Genomic DNA, 27,515 nt, shown 5'->3' with positions numbered 1-27,515 from the left:
CTGCAACAGATGCGCCGCTTGATGGTTTCATATATCTGGAAAGGCAAAGCTCATAAAATGGCTTATAGTCGCATGGTTCGTCCTAAACCTCAGGGAGGCCTTAATCTCCCTGACCTGACTAGATATCATGAAGCGGCCCTTCTTTCTCAAATATGTGACTGGTCTCTCCCTCCTGCAGTCAAACCCTGGGTTGATCTGGAGCATGCACTCCTGCGGCACTTTCCCCTCCCTGACCTTTTATGGATACCTTATAGATTGCGACCACAACCCCCTTTATTCCCTAAAACAATTTTGGACACTTTAAAAGTTTGGGATAACAGTCTCTTGGCCCATTTCGATTTTGCCTTACCTACCAGAAATGTTTCCCTTCGGGCGCTGAGCAGGATCTTGCCTAATCTCAATTTGTCCTACTGGATGTCCTTGGGCATGGTGTCTTTCGCAGACTTTCTTTCCCCGTCCTCTTTAATATCATACACAGATTTGTGCATTAAGTACCCATTGGGATCATCAGCCTGGTTTTACTATCTCCAACTCACACATTGGTATGCTCTGATGAACACCGGCCCTACCGTATTCCAGACTCCACCACATCTAATTCTGAGTAAATTTAATAACCCCTCCTCTAGGGGTGCAATATCTTTTTGGTATTCCGTACTCTCCCCCATAGCCCCGACGGTTAAGTCCCCTGCTCAGCTCCGGTGGGAGGCAGATCTTCAACGTACCTTTACCTTCTCCCAATGGGAGACTATCTATTTCTCTACCTTCTCTATATCTAAATGCACTAACCATATTGAGATGTATGTAAAACTTTTAAATAGATTATATTTGACACCCTCTAGATTGCATAAAATTTGGCCTACAGTCTCAAAGTTCTGTTGGCGTCTCTGTCATTCTGAAGGATCTATTTTTCATGTCTTCTGGGATTGCCCTGTAATACGCCCCTTTTGGGAGGAAGTGTTCAATCTTATTAAAGATGTCCTGGGTCTCACCTTAATCCCAGATCCTTCCCTCGCCCTTCTCCACTGGTACCCAATCTCTGTACCCAAATCTGACCGATATGTTCTTGGCCATATTCTGATTTCTGCTAAAGCTACTATTGCTCAGAGTTGGAAATCCCCTTCCCCCTCCCCCATTTGCCAAAGTCATAACTAAAACACAATCCCATTTTGAAATGGAGACGAGGGAGGTTCCTCACTCTATGACTATTTCATCCCCTACTGTAAAATGGTATCCTTGGTATCTGTATGTCACAAATGGAGGACCGCCACCCCTATCCCTACCCTCTCCGGTTCCTCAGGGTGCCTCTCCTTTTGATCTAAATGAGACTCCAGAGCGGGACTAGCACATCTAAGTACATGTTCAGGCAGCTATGGTTCCTTTATTGGTTCCTTTTTTTTTTTTTTTTTTTTTTTTTTTTTTGTTTGATGTCTTCAAGTGTACTGCCACATCCTTTTATTTTATGTATGTTCCCCCCCCTTTTTTTTTTTTTTTTTCTCTTTCTGTACCCCATAAAAATTTTGTACTATATTCAATAAAAATTTAATGATGAAAAAAAAAGAAAATACCTAGAACAGTCAGGAATTCCCTTGCAGAGAAGACCCAGATAAACCAGACCTAAATCCACTCTCCTATACAAATGATCAGTATCAAAACCAGGCAAAAGGCCGGCAAACTGTACAATTGCTTCTGGCTCAACAGCAGCTCCCTTAAGCTACACTTACATGGTATGACCCAACTAGACAGATAAAAGGCCATAACATTACGGGGGAAATTGAATTTTTTTGGGGGGGGCGTTGTAATGGGCGCTCGACGGAGCACTTAAAATTGTTGCTCTTATCAGACGAGAATGACGCGAGCACCCACATTTCTGCTCAGCGACCAGAATGTGTGAAAAGTCCAGCTTTCTCGGGCACCCAAATGGCACTTTTTGTGGCGCGCCCAATAGTTTTGACGGGTTTTGCCCCCGATGCTTTTGGCGCGATAATTAATGGCCCCCCAAAACAATTTAATTGCTCCGTCGACGTGCCCATCCTATCTCCATATCCTATATCCATATCTCTGTCCAAAAAAACAATTCAATCGCCCCCTATAGTGGAAATTTCTGGGATTTCTCAAATTATATAAAAGTAATATCAATTTAGAAGACGTAGTTTTGTTGTGATTTTTGCCCTCTAAATAAAAATACTTATTTACTGTTATTGCTATGTGTGTCAGCTTTACCTTTCATCCTTATAATTACGTATAGGGTGGTTCCATCATCCACACCCAATAACCCTCAACTGCCAGGACAAGTGAGAGCTACGACCAGGCAGTATTAGTATCCCAAAGGAATTTCCCTGCGTACGGCTGACCCGCATTACATTTCCTGTAGCGACAACATATCTGCAGCCGACAGCCTGTTATTGTACACATCAAATCTTACACAGATACCGTTCCATACATTTCTTTTTTATTAGTAATATGGCATCTTACTCAAAGCTAACGGGTGAAACGTCACAGGATTGAGAAGACTCCTAAGAGATAACCTACAGAAAAGTATAGTACTAAATGAAAATATATGAATCGCACTGTGCGGTGCAGCATACAAATCTTTAGGATCCCGCTTAGACAGTTGCTGGTGACAGTATATATATGTAAGTTGAACCTAGCAACTGCCTAGTGACGAGTTCCAAGGACAGCTTTGCTGCGTGTGCGGAGTACAAAAGTTTAAAGCAAATTTTTCTGGTTCATAGCCAAATAACGTTCAAACAGAAAAATTAATTGTGTTAGTGCGATTAATATTTCATCACTTGTACAATTTTGTGAAATGTGCAGGGGAGAATAAATAAATATATATATTTTTTCTGTTAAACCATAACAATAAAGCAAAGAGACCTAATACACTAGCTGCATTTACAGTGCACTTCCTCTTACATACACAGAAGATCCTATTCATTATCTACTCTCCGTGTGGATAATGCCAGCTATTCCCATCCTACTGTTAAAGCCATCACTTCTATCCCTTGGCTTACACAAGCAACTATCAACATGCCATCCAATGTATGCCAGTGATCACAGATATTATTATTATTATAATAATAAGAAAAAATAAATAAACCAACAAAATTTATTATATATATATATATATATTATAATATATATCTCTATATCAAACAGGGTTATTTAAATCTTGTGATGCACTGGAAGCAGTTTCGATGCCTGAAGGAGCAAGGTGATGTTGCAAGAGGCAGGGAGCGTGACGGCTGTATACAGTTGGGACCTCATCCTTTGTACAAGAAATCTAAACCAATCAGCAAATGGCCATTTCACAACCCATCACAAACCATGTGACATTGAGGTGACATGTACTGTTCAGTACAGAGCCGGCCATAGCCAATTTGGTGCCCTAGGCAAAATTTGGACTGGTGCCCCCTAGCAGATAATTCCACCAGCAATCTTATGTTGTCAGCGACTGGACCTGGTGGGGGAGCCGGCTTCGCCAAGTGCAATACACACTTGCAGATGGCGGCAGCGACGGCGGGGGCCATGCTGCATGCAGCAGCATGGCCCTCGCTAACAATATCCCCCGTCGGCCCTACATGCAGGGTCGATGGAGGATGTCTCTAATGCCATATGGCTATAAAATACATATAAAAAAAATCTATTATGGATGGTGGTGTGGCCCTGTGTTAGGCTCCTTGTGCAATTGCTTCCCGGAAGTTGGACAAGTATATGGAGTGCAGATCAACAATATGTATGTATGTATGGTACCAGTCAAAAGTTTGGACACACCTTCTCATTCAATGGTTTTTGTTTATTTCAATTATTTTCAACATAGTAGATTAATACTGAAGACATCAAAACTATGAAAGAACACATATGGAATTATGTTGTAAACAAAAAAAAAAAAAAAAAAAAAAAGTGTTAAACAAATCAAAATATGTTTTATATTTTAGATTTCTCAAAGTAGCCCCCTTTGGCTTGGATGACAGATTTGCACACTCTTGGCATTCTCTCAATCAGCTTCATGAGGTAGTCTCCTGGAATGGTTTTCCAACAGTCTTGAAGGAGTTCCCAGAGATGCTGAGCACTTGTTGGCTGTTTTTCCTTCACTCTGCGGTCCAACTCATCCAAAACCAGCTCAATTGGGTTTAGGTCGGGTGATTATGGAGGCCAGGTCATCTGACTCAGCACTCCATCATTTTCCCTCTTAGTCAAGTAGCCCTTATATAGCCTGGAGGTGTGTTTGGGGTCATTGACTTGTAGAAAAAAAAAATGATGGTCCCAGTAAGTGCAAACCAGATGGGATGGCATGGCGCTGCAGAATGCTGTGTTAGCCATGCAGGTTAAGTGTACCTTGAATTTTGAATAAATCACCAACAGTGTCACCAGCAAAGCACCCCCACACCATCACACCTCCTCCTCCATGCTTCACAGTGGGAACCACACATGCAGAAACCATCAGCTCACCTTCTATGCGTCTCACAAAGACACGGCAGTTGGAACCAAAAATCTAAAATTTGGACTCATCAGACCAAAGTACAGATTTCCACTGGTCTAATGTCCATTCCTTGTGTTTCTTGGCCCAAACAATTCTCTTCTTCTTGTTGTTCATCCAGTAGTGGTTTCTTCGCAACAATACGACCACGAAGGCCTGATTCACGCAGTCTCCTCTGAACAGTTGATGTTGAGATTTGTCTGCTACTTGAACTTTGTGAAGACTTTATATGGTCTCTAATCTGAGGTGCTGTTAAGTAGCGGTTTCTGAGGCTGGTAACTCTAATGAACTTATCCTCTGCAGCAGAGGTAACTCCTGGTCTTCCTTTCCTGGGGCAGTCCTCGTGAGAGCCAGTTTCATCATAGCGTTTAATGGTTTTCACAACTGCACTTGAGGATACATTCAAAGTTCTTGAAATTTTCCTTATCGACTGACCTTCAGGTCTTAAAAGTAATGATGGACTGTCGTCTCTCTTTACTGAGTTGAGTGGTTGGTGCCATAATATGGATTACAACAGTAGTCAAATAGTGGTGTCCACTGTGTACTAACCCTACCTCTGCACAACACAACTGATTGTCTCAAACACATTATGAAGGCAAGTAATTCCACAGATTGACTCTTGACAAGGCACACCTGTTAATTCAAAACCATTCCAGGAGACTACCTCATGAAGCTGATTGAGAGAATGCCAAGAGTGTGCAAAGCTGTTATCAAAGCAAAAAGGGGGATACTTTGAGGAATCTACAATATAAAACAGTTAGGGTACCTTGAGGACCGAGTTTGGGAACCTAACAGTCCAGAGTTTAAGGATATCCATGCTTGATTACTTAAATCAGTACCTCAGTAAGTTTGATTTAACCACCTGTGCTCAAACATGGTTATAATTTAAAACCTGAACTGTTGGGGTGCCTTGAGGGCCGCATTTGGGTACCTCTGACCTGAGACCTTACTACACTATGGGTGCAATTAAACTGAACGTGAATTTGTTTAGCTCCTGGAATGACTGCCCAGAGCTATTCAGTGGGCCGTACTGTAAGCCCCCAACTAGAGGATTTCGGCATGCACCTACCTGAGGTGCGAGCAGAAATACAACTTAATCCAACAAAGCAAAATTAATGTGTCATCCAGTGGCGCTGGATATAAAATGTTGCAAAACACAAAGTATTGGGATAGTACTTAATCCTTATCAGAAATTTGAAATCCTGCTGGTCATCCTTTTGTATCTGGAGTTCTCAAAATCTTCATACTTTGTCCATATGATACATGTAATAAAAATAAATAATAAAGGAATGTCTTAATAGTCTGATGTAATTTTCCTATTAATGTTCATATGCAGAATGACGTTGTTCTTATCAAATAGGCACATATGGTTGATGCGTACCCTACTCACATTAGAAAGTGTGGTTTAACTCCTAAAAAGGTTTCTTTACTCTTCCTTCCTAATTGTTATTCCAAACAAGTCTTTTTATATCGTGACACACAAATGTTATGAGGGGTGAAGTGATGCGTACCCTACTCACATGGTGTAAATGGAAGGAGTTCCCGTTTTCCTTCTCTTTTCTGAAAGTATCACTGTTTAGTCAGTCAGTTATACAGTATCTCCCACTATCATTTATCATGTGCAGCCTGCTATCCACATTTAAGTTTCAAAGCACCTTAAGTTGAACCCCTCTCCCCGTTATTTTAAACTTTGTACAGTTAAAAGCTGCTTAACTTACATTAAACAATAATGAGAATGGTCAGTAGAGGAGACGTGGATTTTCTGTAATGGGCAGACTGGTGCTTCAATTCACTGGCTGCTAACTGACGGACATGCCGGGGACAGCTCTGTATAAATGATCCCTCTCTATTAGAGGCCTTTATCAGCTACTGATTTCAGTACAAATAATGGAGAGATGGGTGTCAGAGTTTAATTTATAAAAACATTTATATGGGATGTAGTTAAGATGCCAAAGGCAGGGGGGGGGGTACGATTTTGAAGACCGGGATGCTACTGTCGGTCTTCTGACCGCCGGCATCCCGTCCAGCAGTATATCATACCGATTCCATTCATATACAATACCTGGAATGCAACATTAACTGTACATTTCGCTCTGTTCAGTAGAATAGATTTCTCCAAGTTCATACCGATCTCCGATATAGTGTGTATGAAGGAGTATTTTAATTCAAGAACAGAACCGTGTGACTGATTTGCATGCAAGTTATTTAGGTTCTTGCAGTTCAAAAACAAAAATAATAATTTGCACACACAAATTTACCACACCCTACTAAATAGATGGGAATCAAATGCCCATAGAGTTTGGGGCTTGGTCAATTAGTGTCATTCCTTTAATTGATGTAAAGTCTGTTGCATAAACAATTTACAGCTGTGTGAACGTTACATCTGGGGCACAGCGCAACAAACGTTTAACCCTGCACAACATAGTAATCCACCCTCCCCATGGGCACTTTACTATGCAATGGGTGAAACACGTGCATCACACAGAAACAGGATGTCTATTTGCAAACAGCGCCCTCATGTGGAAACTACTGCCACTTGCACTGATTAGTAGAAATATCGGAAACTCTGGGGTGTATATGGCAATAGAGAACTGTAAATCAAAATAATCAGAGGGAGTATACAGTTAAAGGGTTACTCAAAAAACTGGAAAAATAACTATGTATGAACTGTGGGCAATACATAGCAAAATGATAGCACACATGCACGTCTGTAGAGGCCAGCCATTAAATTACCGTTACCCTTCAGTGGGTTCTCTATATGACTCGCTGTTCGGAATCTGTGTTGAACTCCACACTACAATTTGTTGTTAAACCATGTATATATGGCTTGGGGAATAAGCCAAGCTCTGTATTAAAAACCAGGATTTAATTCTGCTACTGGCTGGATCATCTTCAGAGTGTGGTGCACGCAATGTGAGGGCAGCCAGTGATGGAAGCTACACACAGATATTACATTAAGCTTAACTTTTTGCAGAACTACCATTTAACTCACAAGCTTCCCTACAACCCAGAGCCTCCAGAACTATTCTCCCAGACACTATTGGGGGAGGGGACACAAATACATGAGATGACAGTAAATTGAAAGTTCTACCTCTCACCCGGGGAGGATGTGCCATTCCGGAGCAGCACATGGCTTCTATGCTGATGAATTAATTTCCCCCTAAGATTTTTTTTTTTGTTTAATAGTAAAATTACTTCTTCGGCAATCCAGAGATGCACAGGCCCTACAAACTGCTCCCTGCTCTAGTCTACAACTTAACAGATAGGGTGGGTCTGTAGACCCCTGTTTCTATGCAATTCTATAATACCCTGTATTACTTTATATTCAATAACACGTATCAATGCAAAGTTTAACATCAAGATTATTAGCATACAGGCTACAGAAAGGAGAAGAATGGTGCACAATATAACCATACTGCACAATCAGTTTTGGAATGCTGGATAGGTTAGAGCTGTGATGGTAAAAACTAATAACGAGTCCTATAAATTTAATGAATGTCTTCTGAACATAGAGATAAGGTATTAAGTATATTAAACATGTTATGATGTTTTTAACACACATGCATAGGAAACATGATTACATCATATTGATTCTTTGGTAGACTCATTGGCCCTCAATCAGAGGCGGTCGCAAGAAGCGAGCGCTCGCTCTGAATGAGGGCGGCCGCTTGTTTTTTTTAAGTGCGGCCTCCTTGGCACTAGCTAAGCTGTGGGTTACCACCCACAGCTTTAGCGACCGACCAGGTTGATGGTCGCGATGGTCAGGACCATCGCGACCATCGGGGCTTGCGACGAAGGTTGGGTCTTCGCAACCGCAAGCCCCAGGGAGCTTCCTGCTCTGATGGAGATGGAAGCTCCCCACTGACATCACTGCTGATGTCAGTGCGGCCGCCCACAAAATGGCAGGCGTTCCTTAATGAACGCCTCCGTTTGTGAAACCACCGCCCCGCCACGCCTACAAAACGGGTCGAGCTGTCGATCAACATCGACAGCCGCCCCTTTTGTAGTGAGCTCCGGAGCGAGAGAAATTCTCTCGCTCCGGGGCTTGCGCATGTGCAGTGCGGCAGCTGCGTGTGCGCAGGGCCTAAACATCGACCCGGTTGCAAGCGCTCAGCATTTGTGACCGGGTCTGAATGAGAACCATTATCCCTAGAGGTTTCTTATAGGGGTAGTATAGATCGTTGACACATTTCAGGTGGCTGGTTCCACTGGTTATAAATTTATACTGAGGGTAATAATGAGGATTATGGAAAGTAGTAGTTTGAGTTTATGTTTGATTGAAAGAAAAGAAAAATGATTTCCAATACATACTTGCCTACACTCCCGATTTGGTCGGGAGCCTTCCGAAAAACGGGTGCAGCTCTCGACCTCCAGGGAAGGCAGGCAATCCTTCCGGGTGCCGCCCACCACTTCTATCCCCCCCTCAATTACCTTAGCAACCCCCGCAGCAGGGGGGGGGGGGGCGGTGACGAGATTCGCATAATTTTGTCCCCGCCCCCTGCTTCACAATGCCTATATTATCGGCATTGTGTAGCGGGGCCAAACTGACGCGATCGCGTGGCCCCGCCCCGTCCAACAAGTGCCCGTCACCCGCCCGGCCACCCCCCCCCCCCCACCTGCCGATCTGGCTGCTCCCTCCCGGAAGGAGAAGCCAGAAAGTCGGCAGGTATGTTCCAATATGGTCTTATCTAGCTGAAGGAAGTTTAAACTTCAGGAACTCTGTGGGCTGGACACAAAACGAACACAAACGGTAGACTGGTCGCCTGACAACAGACATCTGGAAATGAATAAATGAAGGCAGGTGGCATAAAGCAGGCCTCTGAAGCATACATTGGCATACATTATGCCCTTGTCACACGATCATGTCCACAAATGTAAAATGACTGTAGACGGGGCATAAACAGAAAAGGGGAGGGGCAATCAGAGAAGGGATCAGCAACATTGTGCTTTGTGATATAGGATAAGCTTGTTCTAGTACACTCATGGGACCAATCAAAGTTGAGCTATAATCGTCTAGAATGTGCTAGATAAATCATAAGTTGAATCTGATTGGTTGCTATGAGCAACATCTCCAAATCCATAAACCCACACCTTAGTAAATAAACCACATTTTGCTTTGTCACGTACCTTAGGCAGAATAAAGAGACACTGAACCAATAGTGCATGCAAATTGAGTAAGATCCCTATCACAGTTCAGGCAACAAGTCACTGCAAGCTGGGGGGACACCAGAGATCAGCGAGACCGACAAACAACTTCTCCAGCGCATCACTTTTATCATGTGCCAAAAGGCCACAAATTGGCAAAAATATCAAGCTAAATTATTACTTGTGTGTTGTAAAAGAAACTTTGACCCTACCAGTTTCTTTTAAAACATACAAGTCGTACAACCCTGTTCTTGTGTAGTTGTTTTAGTGGTCAGAAATTATCAGGCATTAAAGCAATTTGAGACACAAAAATTATGTCTTTCAGAGTCATAATTTGCACAGAACAAACTAATATTAGAAAATTGATAAAGTGCACAAACGACATAACTTATGTTCCGTACACACGGAGCGATCAGACAATGATAACTATATCGTTGTCTGATCGTCCTGCAACCTCCTGGTGTGCTGGATGATCGATATCGATCATCTAGTACACCACCAACTCACTAACGCGGGTCCCTATGTAACCTGGTCGATATCGACCAAGTTGACCTGCATGCACAGGCAATTGACGATATTGATACCGTCCATACATGCCAGCACATCGTTGGTCATTGGTGGGTTGGAAGGGGCCAAAAACTAGCCAAGTGAACAATATATGTAGGCACCATTACAGTACATTTCTAGAAAAGGAAAGAAAAAGGGGGAATTATATACACAACCCACTCCAAACAAAACTGACAAGACTTTGGGCCGTATTCAATTAGTAGCGAAAAATGGAAATGTAAAAAAAAAAAAAAAAAAATAACCAAAAAACAGCGAAATTTGACAAAACAAACAGCCGAAAAAAAAAAAAACAACACGAGAAAAGTTCTCTCCATTCCAGACGAGAAGGAAATAAATAAAAAAAAAAATCCTTATTTTTGGGGATTTCTTTCACAACCCTTTGGATACCCCCCCTTACAGATAATTTACCTAAAAAAGATTTTCGTAAATTGCGTACTTTAGCGAAAAACGACAACGCAAAAGAATAATAAAAAAAATTATTGAAAATGGTTTTAATGTATTAGGTCTGATTTTTCGGGGGCGGTTTGGACACGTCAAGTGTTTTTAACATCGCACGTGGTTGCAGCAGGCGTTAACCATTTATAAAATTGCATTCGTTACGACACGAAAATATACTTGCACCCATTTTAACATACCGCCAATTTACGTTGAACAGTAATTTTCTGGAAAAAAAAAAAACATAGCTTTCTATCTTTTTTCAATGATTTTTTTTTTTTTCCCCATCGGGTTGGGTATGGGATTCCGGCTGTCAGGTTGCCGGCCGCGAGAATACAGACAGCGGCATCCCGACAGTCACAATTCCGACACTGGAAGTTAAAGTTCCCTACACCTAACTCTTCCTCCCCGATGCCTGAACCTAACCTCCCCCTAATGCCTATAGCTAGCCTCCCCCCTTACGCACCCTACACCTAACCCTGCCCCCTTAGTGCCTTACCCTAACCCCCTGATACTTATCTTCGGGATGCTGGCAGTCAGGATTCTGGAGCCGGGATCCAGACGCTGTTGAGATTCCGGCGCCGGTATGTAGACTGTCGGCATCCCGTCTGCCAGAATGCTGACTTCATCCCGTTTCCATCCTATAATTTCCTCTAAGCTGTACATGGTCAGCTCTTCCAGCCTTTCTTTAGAAGTTTTGTTATGCAGACAATGGGCAATTTTAGTGACCCATTTCAGATGTCTTTTCTATTTAATTCATGTTTTTATTGAATTTGGTTTTTCTTTCCCCAAAACGATACACCGTACTCAACATGAGGTCTTACCAGTCACCTATAAACCAGGTATTATATGGACTGCACTGCTTGTTACGTCACATAATCACTAAGACAAACCTAATGTTCCTTCCCCTATTGTAACTGTACTGCTTGAGTGTCAACATGCATCATTTGTATTAAGATTTTCCATTTCATACTCCCAGGGGGGAGGAATTAAATTAGCCTCGTGATTTACTATTGAGGGGAGGGGGATTGGCAGAATTCAATTAGACCCAATTTTTCAGATGATAAAAAATGGGTGCTTTTCCAAATTTTTTTTTTAAGCCCAATTCAATTGGTTCCCGTTTTTCTACCCAAAAAAATATTTCTCAGGTGAAGAAAACACATAGGACACTCTCCTCTACCCTTCAGGGGTGGGGTGCGATCAAACTGATCACTGTCCCCCTAAATTTGCCTCTGGCCGAAGTGCTCACAGCACCCCCCTCCTCAGAGTGTAGGGGAACAAGGCCACGCCTCCAGCGTTTAGGCCACCCTAGTTCGGGGCTAATTTAATTAGCCTGGGGATCAGTTAGCCGGTGGTAAAATACAGCGGCTAATTAAATTCCTCCCTGTATATGTATAATTGTGTGATTGTACGCACTCACCGTGCTGGACTTTTCGCTCCACATCAGAGGTTTTAGTGGGGATAAAGTATCTGACGCGTGCCCGCTTACCCCTGTATTCAATTTAAAAGGTGCGGATTTGGGACCCGGCGAAAAACTGACTGGCGAAAAGTCCTCAGAGTTTTCGGGAGTTGATCCTGGCACACCCCAAAATATGTCCCGACATGGGGAATCACTATAGGTACCCCCGATTTGGCCTTCTGCATATTATCAGGATTTTTAAATAGCCACGGCAGGTGTTTTTTCCCGAATTTGAAGAAATTATGAAGAATAGCACTTAATTTTTGCCCCCCCCCAAAAAAATAACTATGCCCATCATATGTGGGGTACATGAAAATGGGTGCAAACATATTTTTAAGTCCCTAAAGTGCATTTTGAAAATTCTTAAACAAAATGCCCCTGCCGCTACCACCCGCATTCTTTTAAACACCTGCCGCATACTTGGAAACCCCTCCCCCCCTGAATTAATTTCGTTATTTAAAAACTTGTTCCCCATATATAATAATTTTTTTTATAACCCCAAAACAAAAATATTTTTGGGAAGCCCCTATTTTTTATTTTTTTTTACAGTTCATTTTTAGGGGCTATTCCCAGGGGTGCAGGCTATTTTTTTTTTAAGCATGCACCCCTAAACATGGTGAAAACTTATCCCCGTTTTTTTTCAAAGACTTTTCGCACCGGCGAAAAGTCTTTGGAATTGACTACGGGGATAATTCAAACATGCGAAAATGACCCCGGGTTCCCCCAAAACCTTAAACCAGCTCTGTATGCGTGACATATATGGGGAGCATGGGTGATGACTATGGGGGTCAGGGGTGGAACTGCAAAGATGTCAAACCATAGATGTCCATAAATTAAGTTATGTGTAATTATGTGAAATGACAGAGGGAAAAAGTATTGAACACGCTTACTGACATTTATTTACTGAGATAAATGTTGATGTGTTCAATACTTATATTACCCGAATATATATATATATATTTTTTTTTTCCCCGGGTAATAGAACGAACACACACACACACACACACACACACACACACTTTATTTCTACATGAGGACCCTGCAGTGCTAATGCTCAGTCTGATGATCACACGTGTGCTGCAGCCATTACCTCTCCTGGTAATTTCTGCGATCTGTAGCCCAATGGCTACCCCAATTAAAGATGGCGTTAGCTGCTAGGGCTAAGCTCCTGAATGTGAAGGTAAACCCGTCAGCCCCATAGATAGAATCCAGCTGTCAGAAATGGAGAGATCACAGCAGATATCGGTAATATCTGCTGCTTGTCCCTCTATGGTACATCTAGGGAATCCTTCATATTTGCTGGTATCCCCCTGGAAATGGGCATTTTCAGGTGATACCCTGCTAATATGATTTGATAAACAGGCCCCATAGAAACAAATTATTATATGCGCACCATATTTGTTTTCCATTTTTTTGGGGTAGTGGGACCCCAAACTCTAACTTGCCTCCGGGTGACTGAGGTAAATACTCGCCCCTGATGGGGAGCAGGAGCGACACACTGTATATCAGGAGCAGGCGCGACACACTGTATATCAGGAGCAGGCGTGACATACTGTATATCAGGAGCAGGTGCGACACACTGTATATCAGGAGCGACACACTGTATATCAGGAGCAGGCGCGACACACAGCATATCAGGAGCGACACACTGTATATCAGGAGCGACACACTGTATATCAGGAGCAGGCGCGACACACTGTATATCAGGAGCGACACACTGTATATCAGGAGCAGGCGCGACACACAGCATATCAGGAGCGACACACTGTATATCAGGAGCGACACACTGTATATCAGGAGCAGGCGTGACATACTGTATATCAGGAGCAGGCGCGACACACTGTATATCAGGAGCGACACACTGTATATCAGGAGCAGGAGCGACACACTGTATATCAGGAGCAGGCGTGACATACTGTATATCAGGAGCAGGCGTGACATACTGTATATCAGGAGCAGGCGCGACACACTGTAGAGCAGGCGCGACACACTGTATATCAGGAGCAGGCGCGACACACTGTATATCAGGAGCAGGCGCGACACACTGTATATCAGGAGCAGGCGCGACACACTGTATATCAGGAGCAGGCGCGACACACTGTATATCAGGAGCAGGCGCGACACACTGTATATCAGGAGCAGGCGCGACACACTGTATATCAGGAGCAGGCGCGACACACTGTATATCAGGAGCAGGCGCGACACACTGTATATCAGGAGCAGGCGCGACACATACCCGGAGCAGGCGCGACACACTGTATATCAGGAGCAGGCGCGACATACAGTATATCAGGAGCAGGCGTGACACATACGAGGAGCAGGCGTGACACACTGTATATCAGGAGCAGGCGCGACACATACGAGGAGCAGGCGTGACACACTGTATATCAGGAGCAGGCGCGACACACTGTATATCAGGAGCAGGCGCGACATACAGTATATCAGGAGCAGGCGTGACACATACGAGGAGCAGGCGTGACATACTGTATATCAGGAGCAGGCGCGACACATACGAGGAGCAGGCGCGACACACTGTATATCAGGAGCAGGCGCGACACACTGTATATCAGGCGCGACACACTGTATATCAGGAGCAGGCGCGACACACTGTATATCAGGAGCAGGCGCGACACACTGTATATCAGGAGCAGGCGCGACACACTGTATATCAGGAGCAGGCGCGACACACTGTATATCAGGAGCAGGCGCGACACACTGTATATCAGGAGCAGGCGCGACACACTGTATATCAGGAGCAGGCGCGACACACTGTATATCAGGAGCAGGCGCGACACACTGTATATCAGGAGCAGGCGTGACATACTGTATATCAGGAGCAGGCGTGACATACAGTATATCAGGAGCAGGCGTGACACACTGTATATCAGGAGCAGGCGCGACACACTGTATATCAGGAGCAGGCGCGACACACTGTATATCAGGAGCAGGCGCGACACATACCCGGAGCAGGCGCGACACACTGTATATCAGGAGCAGGCGCGACATACAGTATATCAGGAGCAGGCGCGACACATACCCGGAGCAGGCGCGACACACTGTATATCAGGAGCAGGCGCGACACACTGTATATCAGGAGCAGGCGCGACACATACCCGGAGCAGGCGCGACACACTGTATATCAGGAGCAGGCGCGACATACAGTATATCAGGAGCAGGCGCGACACATACCCGGAGCAGGCGCGACACACTGTATATCAGGAGCAGGCGCGACACACTGTATATCAGGAGCAGGCGCGACACATACCCGGAGCAGGCGCGACACACTGTATATCAGGAGCAGGCGCGACATACAGTATATCAGGAGCAGGCGTGACACATACGAGGAGCAGGCGTGACACACTGTATATCAGGAGCAGGCGCGACACATACGAGGAGCAGGCGTGACATACTGTATATCAGGAGCAGGCGTGACATACTGTATATCAGGAGCAGGCGTGACACATACGAGGAGCAGGCGTGACATACTGTATATCAGGAGCAGGCGCGACACACTGTATATCAGGAGCAGGCGCGACACACTGTATATCAGGAGCAGGCGCGACACACTGTATATCAGGAGCAGGCGCGACACACTGTATATCAGGAGCAGGCGCGACACACTGTATATCAGGAGCAGGCGCGACACACTGTATATCAGAAGCGACACGCTGTATATCAGGAGCAGGCGCGACACACACTGTATATCAGGAGCAGGCGCGACACACACTGTATATCAGGAGCAGGCGCGACACACACTGTATATCAGGAGCAGGCGCGACACACACTGTATATCAGGAGCAGGCGCGACACACACTGTATATCAGGAGCAGGCGCGACACACACTGTATATCAGGAGCAGGCGCGACACACACTGTATATCAGGAGCAGGCGCGACACACACTGTATATCAGGAGCAGGCGCGACACACACTGTATATCAGGAGCAGGCGCGACACACACTGTATATCAGGAGCAGGCGCGACACACACTGTATATCAGGAGCAGGCGCGACACACACTGTATATCAGGAGCAGGCGCGACACACACTGTATATCAGGAGCAGGCGCGACACACACTGTATATCAGGAGCAGGCGCGACACACACTGTATATCAGGAGCAGGCGCGACACACACTGTATATCAGGAGCAGGCGCGACACACACACTGGATGACCAGCCACAGCTCCTTCGCAGTGTTCCATTTACGCACATCCTCCAATGTGTAGTAGGTGACCTGCTGTGTCTCCGCGCTCGGGCTGCTGCCTTCACCGTTCGCCATTGCCGGTACGGACGCGCGTTACGTAACTCGTCGCGGGATGGGCACTGCTGGCTTCCGTACTAGGGACACCTCAGACTCAGCTCATGAACACAGGTGAGGTCTCCAGGGTGATAGCCAATCACAGCTATGAAGGCGTGGCCCGCCTCGAAGAGATGTCTAATCAGAGGCGTCGGAACCTTCAGGCCATTGACAATTATGTAGAATAAACGTGTCAGCGTGGAACTGCCCGTAGACATTTTATTTAAGGGCAAGATTCCTGTCACTGTGTAAACCACGGGTAGTGTTAGAGGGCCTGATTAATTACGGGTTGCAATAGCGATTAAGCACGCAGTCTCACTGCGATAGTATGCTAATTCATTGTGATCGCTATGCTGCTGCAGCAGCACCAACATAACGATGACCACTTTACCCTACACACATTCCTAATCCTTATGGAGCATACACATGGTCAGATTTGTCAGATGAATGATTTTACCAAAGATTTGAACGATTTTTCACTGCATAATGGTGCATACACACGGTCAGATTTTTCTTCAGATCTGAACGATAACGATTTAAAAAATCGTTCAATCGTTCATATCTGAAGGAAAATCTGACATATCTGTCAGATGAACGACGCGCGTTCCCGATGATCAGATAATGATATCTGACATCTGATGTGTTTGCAGTCAGACTTGGACGATTCCATTCATTTTAATGCAGTCAAAAATCGTTCAAATTGTTCAAATCTTTGGTAAAATCGTTCAAATCGTTCTTCTGGCAGATCTGACAAATCTGACCTTGTGTATGCTCCATTAAAATGAATTCCATCCTGCTGTTATCAACTGTACACCTCGACAAGATGGCAATGAATTTCAGCTGCTGATGTGCCCTATAGACGCAGAAATCTGGTCACATTACTCACCTCAATGTTTTTGGCCATGTTTCCCCCAGTCCCGCCATCTTACAACTGAGTTGCCTGTTTTGGGTGCGTGACTACGTGTCACACCCCTGTTGACGTCACTGGTAAGCTGCTGCGCTCCGTAAGCTGCTGGGAAGCCCTCAACTTCTCCACCACAGGGGTGTGTGTTTTGGATGATGCGCGCTGTATATCAGGAGCAGGCGCGACACACTGTATATCAGGAGCAGGCGTGACACATACCCGGAGCAGGCGCGACACACTGTATATCAGGAGCAGGCGCGACATACAGTATATCAGGAGCAGGCGTGACACATACGAGGAGCAGGCGTGACACACTGTATATCAGGAGCAGGCGCGACACATACGAGGAGCAGGCGTGACACACTGTATATCAGGAGCAGGCGCGACACATTGTATATCAGGAGCAGGAGCGACATACAGTATATCAGGAGCAGGCGTGACACATACGAGGAGCAGGCGTGACATACTGTATATCAGGAGCAGGCGTGACATACTGTATATCAGGAGCAGGCGTGACATACTGTATATCAGGAGCAGGCGTGACACATACGAGGAGCAGGCGTGACATACTGTATATCAGGAGCAGGCGCGACACACTGTATATCAGGCGCGACACACTGTATATCAGGAGCAGGCGTGACATACTGTATATCAGGAGCAGGCGTGACACACTGTATATCAGGAGCAGGCGTGACACACACTGTATATCAGGAGCAGGCGTGACACACACTGTATATCAGGAGCAGGCGTGACACACACTGTATATCAGGAGCAGGCGTGACACACACACTGTATATCAGGAGCAGGCGTGACACACACTGTATATCAGGAGCAGGCGTGACACACACTGTATATCAGGAGCAGGCGTGACACACACTGTATATCAGGAGCAGGCGTGACACACACTGTATATCAGGAGCAGGCGTGACACACACTGTATATCAGGAGCAGGCGTGACACACACTGTATATCAGGAGCAGGCGTGACACACACTGTATATCAGGAGCAGGCGTGACACACACTGTATATCAGGAGCAGGCGTGACACACACTGTATATCAGGAGCAGGCGTGACACACACTGTATATCAGGAGCAGGCGCGACACACACTGTATATCAGGAGCAGGCGCGACACACACTGTATATCAGGAGCAGGCGCGACACACTGTATATCAGGAGCAGGCGTGACATACAGTATATCAGAAGCGACACGCTGTATATCAGGAGCAGGCGTGACACACTGTATATCAGGAGCGACAAACTGTATATCAGGAGCAGGCATGACACACTGTATATCAGGAACAGGCGTGACATACTGTATATCAGGAGCAGGCGTGACATACTGTATATCAGGAGCAGGCGTGACATACTGTATATCAGGAACAGGCGTGACATACTGTATATCAGGAACAGGCGTGACATACTGTATATCAGGAACAGGCGTGACATACTGTATATCAGGAACAGGCGTGACATACTGTATATCAGGAACAGGCGTGACATACTGTATATCAGGAACAGGCGTGACATACTGTATATCAGGAACAGGCGTGACATACTGTATATCAGGAACAGGCGTGACATACTGTATATCAGGAACGGGCGTGACATACTGTATATCAGGAACGGGCGTGACACACTGTATATCAGGAGCAGGCGTGACACACTGTATATCAGGAGCGACAAACTGTATATCAGGAGCAGGCATGACACACTGTATATCAGGAACAGGCGTGACATACTGTATATCAGGAGCAGGCGTGACATACTGTATATCAGGAACAGGCGTGACATACTGTATATCAGGAACAGGCGTGACATACTGTATATCAGGAACAGGCGTGACATACTGTATATCAGGAACAGGCGTGACATACTGTATATCAGGAACAGGCGTGACATACTGTATATCAGGAACAGGCGTGACATACTGTATATCAGGAACAGGCGTGACATACTGTATATCAGGAACAGGCGTGACACACTGTATATCAGGAACGGGCGTGACACACTGTATATCAGGAACGGGCGTGACACACTGTATATCAGGAGCAGGCGTGACATACTGTATATCAGGAACAGGCGTGACATACTGTATATCAGGAACAGGCGTGACACTGTATATCAGGAACGGGCGCGACACACTGTATATCAGGAACGGGCATGACACACTGTATATCAGGAGCAGGCGCGACACACTGTATATCAGGAGCAGGCGTGACACACTGTATATCAGGAGCAGGCATGACACACTGTATATCAGGAGCAGGCGCGACATACTGTATATCAGGAGCAGGCGTGACACATATGGGAAACATGTGGATCTTAGGTGTATGTCCCTTGTTAAAGGGACGACCAGGCAGCCAGTGCTGCTCTCTCTCCGCCTCACCTCCTCTACGAAGCTGGTGATATCGTAGACTCGGCCATGGATGACCAGCCACAGCTCCTTCGCAGTGTTCCGTTTACGCACATCCTCCAATGTGTAGTAGGTGACCTGCTGTGTCTCCGCGCTCGGGCTGCTGCCTTCACCGTTCGCCATTGCCGGTACGGACGCGCGTTACGTAACTCGTCGCGGGATGGGCACTGCCGGCTTCCGTACTAGGGACACCTCAGACTCAGCTCATGAACACAGGTGAGGTCTCCAGGGTGATAGCCAATCACAGCTATGAAGGCGTGGCCCGCCTCGAAGAGATGTCTAATCAGAGGCGTCGGAACCTTCAGGCCATTGACAATTATGTAGAATAAACGTGTCAGCGTGGAACTGCCCGTAGACATTTTATTTAAGGGCAAGATTCCTGTCACTGTGTAAACCACGGGTAGTGTTAGAGGGCCTGATTAATTACGGGTTGCAATAGCGATTAAGCACGCAGTCTTACTGCGATAGTATGCTAATTCATTGTGATCGCTATGCTGCTGCAGCAGCACCAACATAACGATGACCACTTTACCCTACACACATTCCTAATCCTTATGGAGCATACACATGGTCAGATTTGTCAGATGAATGATTTTACCAAAGATTTGAACGATTTTTCACTGCATAATGGTGCATACACACGGTCAGATTTTTCTTCAGATCTGAACGATAACGATTTAAAAAATCGTTCAATCGTTCATATCTGAAGGAAAATCTGACATATCTGTCAGATGAACGACGCGCGTTCCCGATGATCAGATAATGATATCTGACATCTGATGTGTTTGCAGTCAGACTTGGACGATTCCATTCATTTTAATGCAGTCAAAAATCGTTCAAATTGTTCAAATCTTTGGTAAAATCGTTCAAATCGTTCTTCTGGCAGATCTGACAAATCTGACCTTGTGTATGCTCCATTAAAATGAATTCCATCCTGCTGTTATCAACTGTACACCTCGACAAGATGGCAATGAATTTCAGCTGCTGATGTGCCCTATAGACGCAGAAATCTGGTCACATTACTCACCTCAATGTTTTTGGCCATGTTTCCCCCAGTCCCGCCATCTTACAACTGAGTTGCCTGTTTTGGGTGCGTGACTACGTGTCACACCCCTGTTGACGTCACTGGTAAGCTGCTGCGCTCCGTAAGCTGCTGGGAAGCCCTCAACTTCTCCACCACAGGGGTGTGTGTTTTGGATGACGCGCGCATGTGGCCCACACTCTCCTAGTGACGACACTGGGAGGAAAGGCATTATTTGAAAATAATCCATACTATCTCTGGTCGTCGACATTTTGGTCCCTCTAGTAGGTCCATTGTCATGACTACAAATACACAGTATGTGTGTGACTGTGTGTTTGTGTGTATGTGACTATGTATGTGTATATCATACTTGCTGACATTCATCTCCCTCCTTCCGGGAGGAAGCTGAATGCCTGCTTACAACAGGGGGCATGGCCGGGCAATGACTCTGTATTGGGGGCGGAGCCAGGGCGTGACCGCACAATCGCATCATCGTGGACCCACCCCCTCTTCGCAATGCCGAAATGAAAGACATTGTGAAGCAGGGGGCGGGGCCGCGATTCAGCGCGTATCGCGTCATCAACCCCCCACGCTGCAGGGTTTCTCATTAGTAGTCCTGGTGGGCAGGTGGCAGCTGGGAGCCTTGTCTGCCTTTCCGGGAGGCCGGGACCGGGAGGGTAGGCAAGCCTGGTGTTTATCTGTGGGCTGCAGTTATCATTTATATGTTGAAATGTTTGTGTTTTTCAAGGCTCATAATGTTCAACAGTTTCTATTGATTAATCCTTGTTGTACATCATGTTTTTTCCTGTCGTTAGGGGCTCCAGGGCATTGTTTTGCTTAGGGCCTACAATGTTGTTAAGACGGCCCTGTGTGGTGTGCTTCAGATTTGTCACATATTATAATCCGAGAGGTCACTATACAACTGGATTACTTTGAGCATATATGAGAGGGTAGTGTGAGGACTAGTTCACTGTCAATACCGTACTGTATAATGCAATTTCATGGTCATGTGGGCAGGGGTGTTTTAAGAGAGGAGGGAACCCATGTGCAGACCCCTCCCCTCTCTAGGGGTGCCGCTGCGGCCGGCAGGTGCAGTAGATTCTAGTGCCAGAATCTACTGCACATGCGCGGGTCTCTGGGAAAATGCTGCCCGTACCGTTTTCCTGGGGACACCAGTACTGCGCATGCGCAGGTCTCTGGGAAAATGCTGCCCACACCATTTTCCTGGGGACACCAGTACTGCGCATACGCAAGACACCGTGAAAACATTTTCCCAGTGATTTGTGATGCTCTGCAGCGCTGGTCCGGCGCTGCATAGCAGCAGTCTGGAGACAATGGACAGATAAGTATAAGGACTATATGGGTGCAGAGTGTCGGCCCCCTGAACCCAGGGGCACGTGTTCACCGCACACACTGGACCCATTATAGATACGACTCTGCATGTGGGCTAAGCAATATTTCCAAAAATATTTAGGTTGTATCGGATACTAGCAACAAGGGGTTTCACAACCTAAGACACTGAGGGGTTTTGGTAGAACGCAACTAAGCCTCTACAAAAAACTTCCCTAATCCACATGCTCACTAGTAATGTCTGCAGCATAAAGGGACAAGCTACTCTGTCAAAGGGCCTGATTCAGACCCACTCGCGAGCGGCTGTCCGCTCGCAAGTGGGTCGATGTTATGCACTGAGCATGCGCACGACGGAGGGAGCTCCGTCGTGCGCATGCGCCAGACGCGACGAGCGAAGGAAAGTCCTTCGCTCGTTGTGTCCGATCAAAGGGGGCGTGCTGTCAATGTTGATTGACAGCACGCCCCCTTTGGTGGGCGTGCCGGGGGCGTGCCTCCCTGACGGGGGCGTTCCCACGGGAACGCCTCCCGTCAGAAGCCGGCCCACTGACATCACTAGTGATGTCAGTGGGAGTGATTTTGGCTCTGATAGAGCCAAAATCACTCCGGAGCTTGCGGTTGAAAACCTCAACCGCAGGCTCCGGCTCGCAAATTCGATGGTCGCGATGGTCTCGACCATCGCGACCATCACAATGCACGCTCGTATAGCCTGTGGGTGGTGACCAGGAGGACGCTCCATGAAAATGGAGGCCGGCCCTCATTCAGAGCGTGCGCTCTGCTCAGAGCGTACGGCTCTGAATGAGGGCCAAAGTCTTTTTCTGCATGTAGGCCCACCATCAGAGCCTCTTTGATTATCTAGATATATTAAGTGAATGATTCGCTGCGTGTTATGCAACACTTGCCTGTTTGGGGTGGAGAGGTTTTTTTATTTAGAAGGAAAAGATACCAGTGATTGCTCCCCTTAAGATATTGTTGGTCAGCCTATTCAAAGTCTGTTCCGGCAGCAGTCGATGAGCGTTTTTCATTTTACACATCTCCCTTACTCAGTGGGCGATCTGAATAATTTTTTAGTATTCTGACAGGGGCAGGCACGACTCACTTTAGAGCTGGGCAAAGGGGATTTAAGACTGAACAGGAAGTACATCAGTACATCAATAATATTAGAGCCTGCTAGCTTGAGAGGCTTAGGTCTTGACAGTAAGAGGTTTTGGTATGTACCGCCCATTTGGTACTGATCAACATAGGCGAACCTGTGGGGTGGTCCAGGGGTGCACCAGACCACCCATTAGCAGGGGCACCGAGAGGGGGGGAGCAGGTACTAATTACCCGTGCTGGAGGGGCCCGGGTCCAGCACCGCTCCCCCCGCCTCCTACATCACAGCAGCCCAGCACACGCTGCTGTGTGTTGGGCTGCACTGGAAGACTGCTCGCGGCTGCTAAGAAAATAAATAAAATAAAAGAAAAGGGGTGCAGTGAGCCCCCTCAGACTGGCGCATAACCAGTGGGGCGTGATCAGCTTGATCGCTCCCCCCTCACAGACAGAGGAGACTGCTATGGCTGCTAAGAACCAGCCATAGCAGTCTCCTATGTCTGTGGGGGGAGAGATCAAGCTGATCACGCTCCCCCCACTTGTTATGCACCAGGCTGCAGGGGCTCACTGCACCCCTTTTCTTTTATTTATTTTTTTACTTTAGGCGGCGTTGCCATGCCTCCTGCGATTAGGCCATGCCCCCTTTTACCCGGGTTCGGCGTGGCTCTTGGCGGGCCTGCCCATTAGCCTTGTTCGCCGATCCGTCACTTTACTACAGTTTTGAACGGCCGCCCGGTCAGGAACGCAATGCTTTGAAGTAGGGATGTGCAGGCTCGGTTTTACTCGGATTTACTCGGTTCTTATCGCCACTTTACCGCAAATTCGGATTTATTATATTGGCTATCCAAAACACATGATAGGCGATAGCCAATAAAATGCCGTTTAAAGATCCGAGTAAATCCGAGTAAAACCGAACCCGCTCACCCCTACTTTGAAGTTTGCCTGTGCAGCTGCGCCAGACAGAGAGGACCAGTCACCAGGTTAAAGTTGCTGCTCCATAGCTCTGCCTCCCCTGTGTGTTAGAGGGGCCAACAGCGATCAGCCCATGTACAAGCACAACGTCCTGACGCCAGGCTGTGCGTGCTCTGCATGGCTGTTAAGAAGAGCTTGTGGAGGTCTCTGGAGGAGCTGTGCAGCAACGCCCGGAGGAGAGCGCCGGCCAGAGATGAGTCACTCAGTGACTGTGACACTGACAGCTGCCACTGCCCCACGGCCAGACGTATAAGAGGAGAGGATGTAAGAGCAAGGCAATTTATATTGCTCTTCCCAGGTAATGCAATTTTCCATGCAGCAGCTTGCTGGGGAGGGGTGAGCTTGTGTACATATGTACATATAATATATATATATATATACTGTATATATAGAGACACACACACAATTATTTGGATGCAGCTGGTGGTCTGGTTTCCTATCAGTACTGTGACTTATGTATAAGGGGTACTACTGCTGTGGCATAACATTATGAGGGGCACTACTACTGAGGCATAACATGTATGAGGGGCACTACTACTGAGGCATAACATGAATAAGGAGCACTACTACTGAGGCATAACATTAAGGGGCACTACTACTGAGGCATACCATTTATGAGGGGCACTACTACTGAGGCATAACATGTATGAGGGGCACTACTACTACTGAGGCATAACATGAATAAGGGGCACTACTACTGAGGCATAACATGTATGAGGGGCACTACTACTAAGGCATAACATGAATAAGGGGCACTACTACTGAGGCATAACATGAATAAGGGGCACTACTACTGAGGCATACCATTTATGAGGGGCACTACTACTGAGGCATTACATGTATGAGGGGCACTACTACTGAGGCATAACATGAATAAGGGGCACTACTACTAAGGCATTACATGTCTGAGGGGCACTACTACTGAGGCATAGCATGTATGAGGGGCACTACTATGTGGTGTAATGTGAATCAGGGGCACTACATGCGGTGTAATGTGAAGAAGATTGTGCTACTGTGTGGCGTAATTTGAATTGGGGGTGTTAATGTGTTGTCACACCCTTTTTTTGTGGCGGTGTGCTGTCCCTTGATAGAATATGGGTGGGAGGGAGCACATTTATAGTTTGCACCGGCCCTGTGTGCATGTGTGTGTACATATATATATGTATGTATGTATACATATACAGTGTTGTCCCTCCACTCTTTATTATCCCCCTATGCTTTGTTTCTTAGGCGGTCTGCCTGGTCTAAATTCCCTTGCTGTAGTGCTTGGCTATGTTAGTATGATGCTGACGAAAGTCATGCTACACCATCATTTCATATATGAATGTTGGCGTAGTGCACTGTACAAGTTATTGCCCTTATGGTGACTGCCCACTGAAACAACCTGCCCGCCAAACCCACCCGCAGGCTGCAGTGTCATGCAGGTAGGAAAAGTTTAACGATCACAGCCAGTGAATACATTCTGTGTGCATGTTACATGCTATCTATTCACAGTGTGGGAGAGCTTGAGGGTGGAGAACAAGGAGTTTGACATGAAAACATGCCCCCTTGTCGGGAGCGCACATGCCTTCGGCGCGAGCAGAAGCGCATCTTCTCCTGGACAGTGCCCTGCCTGTTGTTCACCCTTATGTGAACATTAGGTTGTATTGACCTCAGCCATTCACTTCACGAAACAAAGTGGCAAACGTCCAAGGTAACAACTTCTGGCAAGGGGATGAATCTAGGACCACCCATTACCAACTGTCTAGTTTCGCCTATGCTGATCAATACTTTGCTAATGCCACTATGGCGCTACCTGTGTGGACTTTGTATATTCTCCCTGTACTTGCGTGGGTTTCCTCCGGGTACTCCGGTTTCCTCCCACACTCCAAAAATATATTGGTAGGTTAATTGGCTCCCAACAAAAATTAACCCTAGTGTGTGTGTGTGTGTGCATGTGATAGGGAATATAGATTGTAAGCTCCCCTGGGGCAGGGACTGATGGGAATGGCTGGATATTCTCTCTGTACAGTGCTGCGGAATATATGTGTGCTCTATATAAATAACTGTTAATAAATAATAATAATAATAATGCAAATTGAAGGGCATTGAGCACTGCAGTGGGACTTTAATGGAGGAGTGGTCTAAGGGCCTGATTCAGAGCCGCTCGCACGATGTGTATGCAAATTGTGTAGGCAGTGCACTCACACTGCAATGCATTAGCATACCCAGTATGTCTTAAGAGAGCGATCACATAGTGTATGCAGACAGCCACCAGTCTGTTTTAAGACGCCCACTTATGCACGTCATGTCCAGGAAGTGTATGCAGCCATCGGTACATCAGATGCTATCGCAGCGCTTGAGGTTGACCATACCCTGCCGCAAGCACTGCGAGCACTTCAGTGTAAAAACAAGCCAGGTGACGTGTACTATGATGCTGTCTTATAATTATAATTACACCTCTAAAACGCTGTTGAGATGCTCAGGCACGCCTGCGTTTGTACCTCCACTCCCCCGTTTTTAATGGCCAGCCCTTGTTACCACCTACAAACGGCTTCTCCTGTCACTCACTCTGCTGGGCTGTCTATGTGCAGCGAGCGAATGCATTGTGAACTTTCGCTAAGGTATGCACATGTGCACTGCGATGCATTCGCACAATGCATCCACACTGCATACCATCGGCAGCAGCGAGAGTATGCATCTGCATAATTTATTGCCGATGACGTAATTTTTGCCTGTTTGAATCATCCCCGTATTCAATTACGTTGACTTTTCGCCAGTGCGAAAAGTCAATGTAAAAAAACGGGGATAATTTTACCCAGCAGCTGGCGAAACAATGTGCAGAATTGGGGTTTAGGGGTGCAGGCTAAAAAAGAATAGCCTGCACCCCTGGGAATGCCCCCTAAAAACAATGTCTGTCAAAAAAAAGTGAAAAAAAAAAAATATAGGGACACCCCAAAAATTTTTTACATTTTGGGGTTAAAAATAAATAAATAGGGAAAACACTTTTAAATTATATGCGGCAGGTGTTTTCTTCATTGCGGGAGTAGCGGCAGGTGCATTTTTGAAGAACTTTTAAAAATCATTTTAGGGACTTAAAAATATGCTTACACCCTAAATTTGATGGGCATAGTTATTTCCTCCCCCAAAAAAACTGCTAAATGCTCTTCTGCATCACATTGGCTATTTAAAAACCCAACTTCCCTTCTTCATGCAAAAACGGGGGTACCCATAGTGATCCCCCATGTCTGGACATCTTTAGGGGGTCCTAGGATGATTTCCGGAAAATTCAAATTTTTTCTCCGCTCCAAGTTTCGCCGGGTTCCGATTTTGTGTCCTTCGAAATTGAATACCGGGAATATCGGGCACGCACGCAATACTTTTCCGCCTGGAAAATAGGCAAAGGAGGC

General features: G+C 46.2%; 1 protein-coding gene across 1 annotated transcript in view; it reads right to left on the bottom strand.

The window, feature by feature from the left end:
- CYB5B (cytochrome b5 type B) overlaps positions 1–19,972 on the bottom strand; it is a 44,589-nt gene extending 24,617 nt beyond the window's left edge. Inside the window, exon 1 of the mRNA XM_088456977.1 lies at positions 19,671–19,972. Within this exon, the coding sequence (XP_088313103.1) occupies positions 19,671–19,820 (150 nt within the window). The 5' untranslated portion in view covers positions 19,821–19,972. The remainder of the gene's footprint in view (positions 1–19,670) is intronic.
- Between the last annotated feature and the right edge of the window lie 7,543 nt (positions 19,973–27,515).

The sequence above is a fragment of the Taudactylus pleione genome, unplaced genomic scaffold (assembly GCF_031769625.1).
Source record: "Taudactylus pleione unplaced genomic scaffold, aTauple2 ptg000731l, whole genome shotgun sequence".
In the NCBI taxonomy this organism is placed as follows: Eukaryota; Metazoa; Chordata; class Amphibia; order Anura; family Myobatrachidae; genus Taudactylus; species Taudactylus pleione.
This window is presented reverse-complemented; position numbering and strand designations above follow the sequence as displayed.